At 48.9% G+C, this 14,257-nt stretch overlaps 1 protein-coding gene across 3 annotated transcripts in view; it reads right to left on the reverse strand.

The window, feature by feature from the left end:
* Nucleotides 1-2,500: 2,500 nt before the first annotated feature.
* ASIC2 (acid sensing ion channel subunit 2) overlaps nt 2,501-14,257 on the reverse strand; it is a 519,540-nt gene continuing 507,783 nt past the window's right edge. For 2 of the 3 annotated variants that reach the window (XM_035347654.1, XM_035347655.1), the window contains exons 4-10: nt 10,762-10,912; nt 10,248-10,304; nt 9,439-9,592; nt 8,601-8,692; nt 6,514-6,593; nt 3,659-3,727; nt 2,505-3,485 (exon numbers count right to left, since the gene is read on the reverse strand). In XM_035347654.1, the coding sequence (XP_035203545.1) occupies nt 3,384-3,485; nt 3,659-3,727; nt 6,514-6,593; nt 8,601-8,692; nt 9,439-9,592; nt 10,248-10,304; nt 10,762-10,912 (705 nt within the window). In that variant the 3' untranslated portion in view covers nt 2,505-3,383. Of the gene's footprint in view, nt 3,486-3,658; nt 3,728-6,513; nt 6,594-8,600; nt 8,693-9,438; nt 9,593-10,247; nt 10,305-10,761; nt 10,913-14,257 lie in introns of all 3 variants that reach the window. The other variant, XR_004756299.1, reaches the window with a different exon arrangement.

Below are 14,257 nucleotides of genomic sequence, written 5' to 3' on the forward strand. Positions count from 1 at the left end.
GGCTTTTTCCACCTACTGCTGTCTTCCTGCTCAAGCAGCCTGTGCTCCAAGGCACTCAGGTCCAGCATGGAGCCAGAGCAGTGTGTTTGCAGACACAGCAGTCTACTAAAAGCATAATAACACCTCTGTGCTGGATGGATCTGCATCAGAGGGATTGCTGCACAATGAATTTAAAGGTGAAAGGCCATGAGGCAGCCAGGAGCTCCACAAGTCTCCAGCACAGCTTGTTTCTTGGGCAGCTTGCTCTCAGCATGGGGCAGTGGCTGGCCTTCAACCTGCTCTGTTGTCCCAGCCATCTCAATGCAATGCAGAGTTTCATGATGATCCCTAAGCTGCCTATGGGGATATTTTGGCGTTGAGACACAGACTCCACCAAATCAAATACCTCTTTTAGCAAATGGCTGTCCCAGGAATTTAGCACAATAGCTGAGATTTCTCAGTTTGCCCGGTCTGGAGATATCTCCTCTGGGCTTATCTGGAAAATTGAGCCAGCTTATCTGCTGGGGACTGCCAGCAGCATCTCACTGCTCTCCCCATCCCCTCTGGGTTCCCACATGCTGGCTGGGATTTGCCTTTGTATTTTGGGGCTGAATCCTGTAAGTTCCCCAGTTCACCCTTGGATTCCAAGCCAGACAAAGGTGGAGGTGCCCCTGTTCCTTCAAGCACAAAGAGGTACAGTGCAAAGGGCCACCATAGGTACAACGCCAACACTCTTTGCAGCCATTAGTGAATGCAAGGGAGACAAAGACCATTTTGCACAAGGAGCCCAGACCAGGTTGGGCTTTGACGGCTGGCTCAACCCAACAGGCATGCCTAAGAACCTGGAGATGCTAGTATGAATCACCTCAAGCCAGGTTGGCACAAATTCCCTCCACTGGTCCAGAAGGGACCACGGGGAAGGGGCTGGAACAGGGGTTTGGCAACAGGCGACAGAGCTTGGCATCACCACAGCTTTGCTTGCACACTGTCGATGAGTTCTTGTTACCAGCTGCTGTCTGCTGGGCATCCTGTGGATAATGAATATGTGGCCTGAGGCCAGGTCCTGGGAGATAATGAAAATTGGTAAGACAAAATGAGCTCTCCACCTCTGGAGGGTGTGCTCTTTAGGAGCAATCAGTGATGCTGTCCCTGTGCCAGTCTGCCCACTCAAGTGTCTTTTCTCTAGATGAGGTATTAACAAAACCCTTCACAGCATCTCTGGGAACCCCCGTGGTGTCCCACCTCATCAAGCTTCAGTAAAGACTTCCAATGACTCTTTACCAAAAACTCTTATAGGAGATTTAATAACTTGCCAAGTGGGGAAATTTGTATGCATCAGAACGGCTCTTGGAGCCACTGTCTCCCTTAAACCTGTGGAGGGAACATCCTCTAAGTGCTTGTCTGGCAGCCTGGAGAAGATCAGATTGAAACCTGTCAGCTACTGCTCGATGTCTGGAAGGACTCTGCCTGCCTCTTTATTTGGTGAAGTTGTTTTGTGGGTTTTCAAGCCCACAAGCTGGGTAATTTGTTGAGAGCCTTATTTTTCTGTATGGGAGCAAAATACCCAGGTGCTGTAGCCTACCCTCAGCTGTAGAGCAAGGAAAGGTGAGGAGTTCACAGCTAAACAGTGTGTGGGGTGTAAAAATCTACAGGGGGTAAAATCTACACTTGTAGATTTTAGGGACAAGATGGAGTGTTTTATGTTTCCTGGGACCTTGCAGTGGAGATCACCACCAGGTAAATCAGGAAAGCTGACCAGCTGTAACCCTGGCCTCTGTGCTAGAAGCTTTTTGCCTGCACATTGGACCCACAAAACCAGGACAAATCATGGGCTTGGAAGAAAGGGACCAAAAAAATGTCCCTAATATCAGACAGCTCTCCCCCCTTAGGTCCGTTACTGCAAAGGGACACCCTGCCCTACCATAGCAGGGACTTCTGTGCAAGCATAGAATAGCTCTTGCAGATGTAGGTGGCCTAGGACAGACAGAGCAGGATTTGTCCCGAAGGAAAGTGTTTCCATGCATGAACACAAGCACTTGAGACAGACTTGGAGGACAGCTTTGCACCTCCTCCATGGCGAAGGGATGGCCTCAGTTCCACAGTCAGCTGGAGACACCAACCACCACAGCTCCCATCTGCATTACTGCAGGCCCCCAAACCAGCAGGGTCTGGCGCATCACAGAACTTGCTTTCTTTCTTTCAGGGTAGTACTGCATCATTTTGACCCAGTTCCCTTTAAATGCCTGGTCACTAATAAATGAGACTCCAAGAGACAACCACGATGCACAAAAATCAGAGCTGGCCCCACCAGCATGGAGCAGATGGGGATGTAGAGGAGGATGAGAGGCTGAGCATGGCCAGGACTCACTGGAGGTGTATGAGGACAGTGGTGGAAGGGGCAAGGGGGGACAAGGGGTGAGGCACCGGGGTGGGCTCATCCTGGCGCCTGCCCCTCGCCCAGGCTGCGCTGGGGGCTCCAGCCTGGAGCAGAGTGGGGGCAAGGCAGAAATGACACAGCCCGGCCATTTCCACAAGACCAGCTTTAATATCAGTCATGAGAACGAGGAGAAAGCACAGAATCCATTAACGGGAAAAAAATAAATTAGAAAAAATTAAAAATAATAATTAAAAAAAAATGAAGAAACCCACCGCCCCGTGCCCACCCACCGCAGAAGGACTATCCAGGCACTGTAGACGGAGGAGCATGACACAGCAGCTGGGGTGGGGACGATCCACCAAGAGCCACCCGGTCTGGCCCCTCTCCAGGGATGCTCACCTTGGGGTGACTGGTAGCGCTGAGGTGGCCCGGCCTCGGGGACCTGGCTTAGCTTAAGATTCATCACAGACTGACACGAAGGACAAGAACGTAAGAAGAATCCAAGAGCTGCGACTTTTTGTTTCTTTATTCTAATTCAGCCTACGACGTTAGTAATGGTGATTTCAGGGGATGGCTGGGCCCGCGAGTTCCTTCTTGTTGTGAAAATCAGAGACTGTAAAGAGGAACAGAGCTTATAAAGACAGCTAGGAATATATTGCCATAAAAAGAACTGGCATGCAAGTGCTTTATACATTTGGCAGTATATGAAATAGCAGGGCTTCGTTTGTTTTTGTGGTGGTGGTCTCTGTGTTTTGTACTGTTCAAAAATGAGCTGCTGCCTTCACATCTTGAAGACAACCCACCCACAGGAAAGGACAACACAAGTCAAGTCCAAGGCGCCTCTCACTTGGTTTTGGCAGAGTATATATATAATATATATATATATATATTTAATGCATAGCGATTTTCTTCCTTATTTTTTTAAATCATTTTTTTTTTGCCCCCGTTGCAAACCTGAGCTTGGTCCCTGCTTTCCCGTGCAGTTTCCCTTCCTTAGGTGTTGGCACTGTGGAGCGGTCAGACGGTGTCAGCAGGCGATCTCCTCCAGTGTTCCCAGGGTGGCCTGCAGCGGCACATTCACAGTGTGGCTGATGGTTTCCGAATGATTTGGCATGGGGTCACAAGTGCTCTGAGGATGGAGAGATGGGACAGGGTCACTCTGGGGCTGCTCACCACCCCCTGCCTCTCCCCACGGCATAACAATTCCTTCCTTTGGAAGAGCGACACTATCAGTCCTTGGGAAATGACTGATGGGGCTGAGCTCAGGTAATTGTGCTCCTCTCTCCCAGTGGGGCTCCTTACCACATTTTCATCATGGCTCCCTTCCTCTTCCTCCTTTCCGAGTAGGTCTAATAATTTCTCCTTGATCAGCTGCAAAAGAGGGATGCGTGGTTAAGCTGGGCAGGAAGAGGTATGGATCAAGCTACATATGGTCACCTCCAGAGCTGGAGGTGCACTGCATTCGGAGGACCCAAACTCACGGGGAAGGAGACAGTCTTTCAAAGAAAACCATCCTGTGTGTCAAAACTGAATTTTTCACATGACAAAAAAATCCCAAACCTCAATTTAATAAGATGTATTTGGGGGTTTATTGAAAATATCAACTATGTGAGCGCAGTTTCCCTTCACAGCCACATCTCCTTGGCAGCTGCTGCTGCTGAAAAGCAGATCGGATTTTCAAGGGAAATCCCAAGAAGGTTGAGAATTGAGTGTTTTTCTGAAAATCTTCCACTGGGAGGAAAAAAAATACACAAAAGAAGTGAGCTAAAAATGTGAACAACTGGGTCAGTTCCGATGGAAGCATGGTTGATGCTGGCAGGCAGGAGGCGATGCTCAGTGGGGATATGGGACCAGCTGCACACTCTGCCCTGGTCCAGGACTGTGTGGAGTGAATGATAAAAAAAATCCTATCTAGGTTCAACATTTCCTTCTATTTTGACTAAGCCACCAGGTAAGAATAGGTGTATCCATTTTCTGGCAATCTCAGATAGTTTACAAATGCTTTTGTTGAAAATGCGGAGTTTAAGGTGCATGGAACCCTGCCTTGATGAAACCCTGAGCAGATGAAGATTTAGATTAGGAGTGATTCAAGGTGTTCTATTCCTGCTCTCACTGCCCAGTGTGGGCCAAGGATCTGCCACAAGTGACCGTGGAGGTAAATATGCTGGTGTATCCCCAGGCATACACTGGGAGATGAGGTGGTCTCTTAAGCCATGTTTGCCCAAAAAGAAGAATAAGGAAAAAAACAAAACAAAACAAACAACAACAACAACAACAAAAAACGCAAAAGGAAACTATTTCCTAAGGTCTATAAGCAGATGTCAAGTAAAGGAGAAAAAAAAAAGATAGAAGAAAAAAATCCAAACTTTGCAAGGGTTCTTATTACCTTCTTATGACAGCACCCCAAGATAGCTGGGAGGAGGCGTTTTTAATGAAATATAGTGTACATTCAGACTGAGATATAAACTGAGGTACTGGAATTATTTGAACTCTGAAGCCATTATTAACTTTATGGTTGTAATTTTCAATATATTTTATTGCAGGATAATGCCACCAAGTGTTAACAGCAGCCCAGAAGGGACTGTGATGAGGAATGACTGCAAAGCCAACATCCTTACTTTAATAACATTTAAGAGGTTTTTCAGGATGCTCCAGTGAGCTCAGAAGACAGAGCATGGATGCCTGACATCCCTGTGCACCACTTGGCTGGGCAAACACTAATGCAACCGCCACAGAGTACCTCTAGCTATGATATCCCCTGGCATTAAAAATCCCTGGTGCCATAATGATAAGGGGCTCATCCAGGGCTGGATGATGGAGGTCCAAGACATCACATATTTGGGTGCAGGGAGCCTAACTACATTAAAATCCCCAGCTGAGCTGAATTAGCAGGAGGCACCATCCCACCTTGGGCTGGGAAGTGCCTCTCCACATAGGTGTTCACATCCTCCTCTAAACTGTCCTATAAACTCATTCTTTTCTGCTATAAAACAGGATACATGCTTGTGTGTTTAAGTCCCCGGGGTCATCTCATTGCAAACAGAGAGCTAAATGCAGTCTTGGCAGTTGAGATGCTGTTCCTTGGTGGTTCACATCCAGCTGCAGCCTCACTCCGTGCCTCAGTTTCCCAATTCAGCACCAAAAATCATGAGCCTGAAACCTCATATGAAGCTTTCTGCAATACAGAGAAGACTGGGAAATGAAATCCATGGCTGGCGGAGGGGATACTTCATGGAGTGTTTGTTTGGACCATGATCCATTTGAAGAGAAAAATGGGGGGAAAAAGTCCAAATGGCAGAGGTGGCTTTTGGACCAGGAGGATGTGGAAAGCATCTTGAATCTGCCTGCGTGCTCATGTTGGCAGTGGGATGCCCCAGGGATGAGGCTCACACTGGGGTTTTAACAGCAAGAGAGCCTGTTTAGGATTGCCAAGGCAAATTCTGGCGTCACAGTACATAAAAGCCAAAAACACCTGGGAGATGCTGGGCTGAGACATTAGCTTTCACAGGGGAAACTGCTTAGGCAAAAAGAGATTACAAATACGCAAAGGTCATAATTGCTGTTGGAAGGCAGGAGGAAGGAGGGCTGCTGGAAAGCAGCATCCCCCCCAGACTGCTTATTGCAATAATTGCCATTAAAGGGTTTGCACTTTTCCCTGGAGTTGCTGCTCTTGGCCACCAAGGAGCCCCAGAATCATGATGGAGCTCGTTTCAGCTGTTCCTAGAAAGCTCCTTGCTCCAGGGCTGCTAGCAGAGCTGCAGCCAGTGGAGAACAGGGACTGGGGTTTTCCACCATGGGCAGCAGCGCAAAGTCCAGCCTCACTGCTTCTCCAGCCTGATGGGTGGGTACAGCAGTCATTAATTAAAGGCATTTGCATGAAAAGATGGTAACAGAGTGGCTGCATGCCAGCCCCTTGCATGAGGAGCCCCCCACTTATTTGGCACTGATGCAGGAAACCCACACCATGCTACATAGCTGAGACTGGTGCTACGGCACTATCATAGAGCATTAATTATATAGTATAACTAATTTATAATTAATTATAGTATTAGTTGAGCACATTGGGCATGGAGTGTTGTGGTCTGCGATTGCCTCAGCCTGGCATAAATGTTTGCAAGCCCACACTGTGCCAGACAAAGGAAGCAAAGGTGTCTCACCTCATATATATAATCGAAGAGCTCTAGTATAGTGAGAATACTAGCACCGATAAATAGCCCCATCTGGCCTCCAATGTCACCTAGGAGAGAGAACACACACCAATGGTTTTATCCTTGGGGTGGGAGCAGAGAGGGGTGACCCGTTCAGCCCTGGAGCCCAAAATGCCAGCACTGAAATCAGGGATGAAGGGGACCAGGTGTGTGCCAGGTCCTGGTTCAACCCATTGTGAGCAAAGTCATTCCTGTGGTGATGGCTCACAAATCCTCTTAGGGCACCCATGCTACCATGGTGCAGCTGGGCAGGGAAGATCAATGGGCATTTCTCCTTCAGCTGCAAGCCTAATGAGGATGTGATACTGCTGCATCACATGCACTGGCATCAGAGGAAGCCATCTGTCACAGTCAAACAGCAGGTTTCATCCCAGCAATCCCAAAGCCCTTCCCAAACCGGGCAGTGGAAGAAGAAGGATGTCAGAAAAAAAACTGGGTAATGTCCCATGGAGCCCAAAAAACTCAAGCAAATGTGCCACAGAGATTTGGGAGTAGGGGAGGCTAGCTTTTATTCTGTGGCATCTAGAGATTGTTTCTGCTAGGGTCCTGTGGTGCTTCAGGGCTGGAGAAGGGCTGCCGGGGAGACACCGTGGGGAGAGGACACTTCCAGGATCTGCTGGGGAAATAGCTCCCAATGTGCAACGTTGCACTCTACCAAACTGTGTACATCAGGGAAGACAAACTGCCTGGATTTTGCTGCAAAACGCCCATATTTCAACTGTGAAAATGCACCCTTGGGTGGAGGGGTCACCAGGACTTTTGCTGTGGGTGTCTATGACACAGAGACAGAAGAAAGAGAGGGAAAAAAGAGTGCTTTTGGGCAAAGTGCTGGTTCAAAAGGGGTTGGGTGCTGGGAGGTAAGTGCCTAGAGCCCTGGGGATGAGGGTTGTGCAAGGGGTTGCAGATGAGGAGGATGGTGTCAAAGTGGCTTCAACACCAGCCTTTTCCTCTTCCTTAACCAAGTACCTTCACAGCCAGTGGGTCCCAGACACCTAAATCTTTAAGCCGTCATCCACAAAGCTTGACCCAATTCGAGGCTAAGCAACCCTACAGCCCCTCTACCTTCTCCATTGCTCCAGATGGGAGCACCCAAAAGCAATGAACTCAGGGTCCTGGCTGGCTCTGCTGGAATGGAGGATGAATTTGGAGTATGTAAGAGGTGATGGGCAGAAGGGGCCCCTCGCTACAAGAAGGACGTGGAGGTGCTTGAGCGAGTCCAGAGAAGGGCTACGAAGCTGGTGAGGGGCCTGGAGAACAAGTCTTACGAGGAGCGGCTGAGGGAGCTGGGACTGTTTAGCTTGGAGAAGAGGAGGCTCAGGGGCGACCTTATTGCACTCTACGGGTACCTGAAAGGAGGCTGTAGCGAGGTGGGGGTTGGTCTGTTCTCCCATGTGCCTGGTGACAGGACGAGGGGGAATGGGCTAAAATTGCACCAGGGGAGGTTTAGGTTGGATATTAGGAAAAACTTCTTTACCAAAAGGGTTGTTAGTCACTGGAATAGGCTGCTCAGGGAAGTGGTTGAGTCCCCATCCCTGGAGGTCTTTAAAAGACGTTTAGATGTAGAGCTTAGGGATATGGTTTAGTGGAAGATTTGTTAGCGTTAGGTCAGAGGTTGGACTCGGTGATCTGGAGGTCTCTTCCAACCTGACTATTCTGTGATTCTGTGATTCTGTGAAGGTTTTAAGAGGTGTCCTCCATACACTGCCCTTCTAGCATAGGGGGCACCAAAAAGAGCATCCATCTCCTGATCAGCTGAAACATCAGTGCTCTGGTAGCAAGCAAAGATGGAGCAGCTCACGTTAACCTTTCTTGGTTGACAAAAAGACTAGCAGTGGTCCCTGGGACATTCCCCCAGCTTGGTGTCAGAAGGAAAATAAGAGAGGGGATTGAAACCATGATGGGCAGTAAGGTGGCTGGACCTTGCTGTGATTCCATGGCAATGCCAGTAACCTGTGCACCCACTTGTGCAATCTGTCCACCCCATAAACACACATGGCTCACACAGACTCCAAAATGCACCCCTGACACCTCCTTACCAAGTAAGGCTGCCACTTCATAGGCTTTCTTCTGCTCAATTGTCTCATAGTTGAGTGCTTCAAAAAATATGTCCAACACAAGAATATTCTCTCTGTAGAAAGAGGACAACAGCACCAGCCCATCAGCCACCAGCAGCCTTGTGCACTTTGGGGTAAGAAAAAAAAAAGAGACTTTGGGGCTTTATTCTCTCTGTTCTCATGACTCTCCTCCTGGGGTTCTCAGAAACCCATAGACACTTGGCCCTTGGACCTCTTGGAGACCAAGCCACTGGGCATCCTATGACTCCCCTGGTAGCCATAGACCAAGCTGGATCTCTCCCAAGATCTCTGCTCAGGATCTGATAGCTGGATCTCACTTTAATGGTAACAGAAGAGTCATAATGATGATTAATATGGAATAACTCTTGCTGCCTCCATAAAGTAATAACATGCCCAGGGCTGATAAGAGCTGGAAGTCGGTGGCTGCCTGAGGTCTACTGCCTGGACTCAGAAAGAGTCAGAAAGACTGGGCTTCCCTGACAAAATAAAATGACTGTTTTTTTTTTTTTTTTATTTGTGTGTGTGTGTGTGGGTATGGGGTATGCTCATGGAGACAAGGCCAGGGAAGAAATATACAGTTGTCCTAAAATACCTCTACTGAGCTGAAAGCAACTTACATCTCATCTCTTTAAGGGTTTCACCAGAACCCTCCCTGGAGGACATCTGCCTATTTGGTGATGGAGGTATTGGCAAGGTCTAGTCTGGGCAGGGGCTGGTTTAAATGGCCATCAGGGCTTTATAGACGCTTTCTCCCTTGTTTACTAAAGCAACTAAAAGATATGTTTTCTGCAACACTCACGAGATATATTTTTCCGACTTGTTAAACTTCTTCTCCAGGTACTTGGCTGAAGTCTTGCTGGGGATCTTGACCATGGAGAGCTCTTTGTTGTACCTGGTCAGGTTACAGGGTGTCCTGCAGATGCAGTAATTGCTGTCCTTTTCAGCAAGCAAACCTGGAGAAGGTCACAGAGTTAGATCTCACGAAATCAGGGACACACAGCAGATGTGGACCAGAGGCCATGCAGCCCAGAGAGGGGAAAAGCAGTCAGATCTCAGAAGAGAAAAGCTGCAGGAAATCCCAGTCCCGGCCATTTATCTCCCACTTTATTGCATGGCCATTTGTGGCAGGTTGAAGAGAGGCCCTTTGTGTGATGCCATGCTTGGTAACCACCATCTGTTTGGGGACAAGCAGTGGTTGTAGCTCTGCCTTTGCTGGTAAGATGCCAACCCTTCCTCCCATGCATCTGATCATGCAAACTGCACTCAGCCCTGGGAGTCTCCTAAATCCCAGTCTAGAATGTGTCCCTTCCTTTGTCCCAAACCCAGACCTGGCCCTGGACCAGGACCTGGAGGTGCTCCCCTCCTACACCTCTTGGGGTGCCTGTTATCCTGGAGGCTGCTGCTCTGATGGAGGCCCGCACCCATCACAGGACTAGAGGAAACTTTATCCCAAGGAGCACCCTGCCCTCCCCAGCACTTTGGTTCACAACGGAACCCATCAGTGGCCCGCAGCTGCTCTAAACCACCGCATCCCAGGAGGAGGCAGGCTGCTGAAGTCCCTCCAGCTTGGCACAGCCATGGCACCCAGGGATACCCGCTGGTACTCACCGAGTGCAGGCTCTGCGCATTCCTTGTACTGCTCTGGGGTACAGAAGGGAGCATCCCCTGCAGGGAAAGGACATGTGCATCGTCAGCAGGCATCAGCTACCATCGCTGCAAGGGAGCTGGGAACTGCGTGGGGACAGCAAGGAAACATCACCCACTGCCTACCATTTGCAAAGGGAGCCAAGGCTGGCATGGGCAATGGAGGGATTGCAGCACCTGCCCCACCTCTGCCTGCTGTGGAGGCCTCTTCTTGAAAATCAAGGAAGAGGGCACTGGAAACTTCACCCAAGGGTGCTAACCCAGCACTAAACAAGGGGAAATCAGGCCCATGCCCCTCTGCAACTTTCGGCCCCTATTTCAGAGTATTTTAGAAACAGTATTAACATCCTTCTCCCTTTAGGGCAAGGTATTCCCGGCTCCTTTAGTCCTAGGTCCCTTGTCACCTTCTCCAGCCCATTAACCCCTAGCAGCCCTGGCTGGGTGGTGGGAATGGTCCCTGCTCTCCCAGTGCACTGACCTGGCATATGAACCATTTTGCAGTTGCAGTTTTCCACAATATACCGGGTCTCACAGTCGATCCTGCAAGCCGTGATGCTGTAAATGGGAAAGAAGTCTAAGCCCATCTCTGACGAGCGACATTCACCCCACGGCGGAGGCAGGTACGTCAGCTGCAAGAGAGGGAGGAGCGGGGTGTCAGGGGGCGTGAGGACCGGCAGCGAGGACCAGGTGCAGCATCTCCTCCTCTTGCTGGGGAGGAACCCTCAGAGCACAATTTTAATGATGTTTTTAAGGAGAGGACCAAGGGGTGCTGCCGCAGGGAGGGTGCTACAGCAGGATGGTGCACAGGGGATGTGCAGCAGCAAGGATTCTGCAAGAGCAGTTTCAAGGAGCACTTTGCCGTTTCTCTTGCAACAGGAGAAATCCTGCCCATGCAGGGACTGATCAGGAGGCTCTGCCCAGCAAATTGGCTCCAAATTTGTAACAGCAAATGTGGGGTCATTGGCACTGGTGTGTGACAGCTCCTGGTTCAGGCTTATTCTAATCTCGTGGGGACAACACTGACAGTGCTGGTGATGTTAAGGAACAGATAGAGGTAACAGCAAGAGCCTGACAGAAGCAATGCTCTGGCATGAACAAACCTGTGTTTCTACCGTTCCCTTCTTCAGGCACTTTTGTCATTGATACAAAATGCCAACCCTCAGACAACCCTCAGACACAGTGGACCAGGCACTTGGGAGGCACACAGAAAGGACTAGCTAGTGCTGCAGAAGGTGAGAAATGCCAAGAAAAAGGCAACTCCTAGGTACCGATGCCATAAGGTGCCACCAAACCTCCATGCTCCACATTGAGAGAAGGCTCTGCTCAGAGCCATGCTGGGCTGCAGAGCTCTACATCACTGCAGCCTTGAGAAGGGGGACAAGTCATTTGTGCCCTTTTACAAGTACCTGTGGAGCTAGATACAGCTGATCCAAGTAATCTGTTCTCCTGGCACCCCATGATGATGAGGACCTGTCTTCCACTCCCCCCTCTGCACACCATCTAGCATGATGTCCTGGCTTGTAACCCAGTCTGCTCAGTGTCAGTGCAATGCGAACCCTTCTGCTGTAACCACTTTATTTAACACAAATGCAAAGATAAGAAAAGCAGAACTCCACAATCCACCACAGAAACCTTAATTGTGAGCCCAGAAGGTGCTGGAGGAAAACCAGTCACTCTGTGGCCTCTGTGGACAAATCTACCTTGTTTGTCTTCTGTCTGCAGCTTGGCAGACTTTCCAATTTCTCTTTATCTTTGCAAAATGCTTTTTTTTTTTTTTTGAGAGCAGAAAATAGCATTCCCCTAACCCCTCCTTCTTTGTGTTTTAAAGCAGCATCCAATTTGCTGTACTTTGCTCCAAACACAGAATGCTTTGTGCTGGCAAAGCACGTTGGCTAAACAGAAACATACGTTTAAAAATGTAGTAACATTAATCACATTCTAAAAAAATATGTAAACATATGGTGATGGACTATGAGCCCAGGACCTAGAGGCTAGGCTCTGTGGTGCTTCTTTGGAGCTGTCTGGGTCTGTTCTGGAGATCTGGGGGAAAGAGAGGAGAAAAAAGATAACCCACAAAGTGGAGGCACATTTTAGATGTGGTTGGATGAAGAATGACCCTCAGAATCCTTCAGGCATGGACCCCGGGTTACTACAACAAAATTACCATGAGATGAACCATTTGGCACTCATGCTGTTCTCCAGGTCTCCCCCTTGAGGCCTCCTGTGAGAGCAGAGCTCCAGCTCTCCAAAGTGTCTTCTGAAAAGATGTTAACTCTGTGCACCAGCTTGCAATGCTTGGGTGCTGGTAAAACTCCCTGTGGCTTCAATGTACAAACCACTGAGTAGCTAAAAACCTATAATGAACTCTAAATTGCAGCCAGGAACAGAAAGATGAAATGTTGTGAAGTTCTAGTCTAGTGGTGAGTAACGCTTGGGGCATGAAACCTGGAAACAGGAAAAGGCCAGGCTTTGGAAAGGGAAATCCTGCCCTGTGGCCCTGGACAAGCTCTCAACTCAGCCAAGCCAAAGTAATTCCTTCTCCATGAATGAATTTGCCATGAACAGTTCCCATCCAGGAATCCAGAGGTGCTTTGCTCATCTCAGCTCTCTGATGGCTACTGGTTCCCATCCTGTCTGTCTCTAACAGGCTGATGCAGTTTCACAGGACCGGCTGGAACTGTGGTCAAGGCAGCCCTGCAGCACATACATCCTCTAGTTGAGCCACGGGTCCTAGTCATGATGAGATGGTAGTGCAAGGTCTGTCCTTGCATGAGACGAGGGGTAAACCCTGGAAAAGCTCAGCACCTGCCTGCACAAGGGTGAAGGGGTCTCAGTGTGATGGTGAGTTACAAGCAGGGAATTGTCAAATCCTTTCCCCCTGCTCTTGCAAGCATTAATGCTGCTTCTCTAGTGCTGATAAAAAAAAGAATAAAAATTGCAGCATCACCAATGGGCCTTGGAGTTCTCCACCTAAATACACATTACCACTTAGGCTGCTTTAAAGAGTAATAGCAGTGAGAGCTGCTCAGTGCAAGACAAAACGATCTCTGCACCCAGCGAGTCCCATCTAAGACGAAGACAATTTGCACATCAGGTGCCAAGATGCAGACGGTGAAGGCAAGTTCCCATCTGTGGGGACCAGCTGAGGATCTGAGAAAAAGAAGCAGCTCCCAGCTATCTCAGCATCCTCCAAGAAACAGGGCTGCCTCTGAATTGGATGCTTTTGAAAGTCAGCAAAGCAACACCTTTGAATGAAAATATCAGGAGCAACTCTGCCACAATAGCAAAGTGCTGTTTGAAGGGATTTTTTTCTCATTTGCTTTACACTTGCAATATAATGGAGTAGCAGATGCCATCATTTAGTCATCTGCAGTGGAGAAAGGGGCCCATATGTTGCACATTGAATGATAAAGGAGAATAAATAATCACAGTCTCAGATAGAATCAGCTCTCTTCCAAGCACCACTACACACAAATCTTTTAAGCCCTTTAAATTTTATTCTGAATGTAGGTGATGGGATCAGAAAATGATGGAGTCACCATCAGATACTTAGCTTGCACACTTTTTGCTCAGCCAGCACTGGATTTGAGCTGTGGTGCTTGTGAACCAACACTGCCTCTGCAGGGGGAGAATGGGCCGAATGCTTAATTAAAACCTCTCCAACGCAGCAGCATTAACAGTGTTAGGTCTTGTTTCATAGCTGGGACCACAAGCACTGACCACTTATAACCATGTCTAGGACAGACCCCATATAGCAAAGCGAAGTTGGTTTGCTTTTCCCTAAGGCATGGCATTCCACAGGGATTTGCTACCTTGCCCACTCCCCCCACCCCTCCGGTCCCCGCACACACTCGCACACCCATGCAATTCTCTCCTCTCCAGCTCCCAAACACACTGGAATCAGTGCAGCACATCTCCCCCACCATGTGCTGTCATACATTTAATGGCCAGCGAGATTTTTGCTCTGCAATGCA

The sequence above is a fragment of the Oxyura jamaicensis genome, chromosome 27, assembly GCF_011077185.1.
Source record: "Oxyura jamaicensis isolate SHBP4307 breed ruddy duck chromosome 27, BPBGC_Ojam_1.0, whole genome shotgun sequence".
NCBI lineage: Eukaryota > Metazoa > Chordata > Aves > Anseriformes > Anatidae > Oxyura > Oxyura jamaicensis.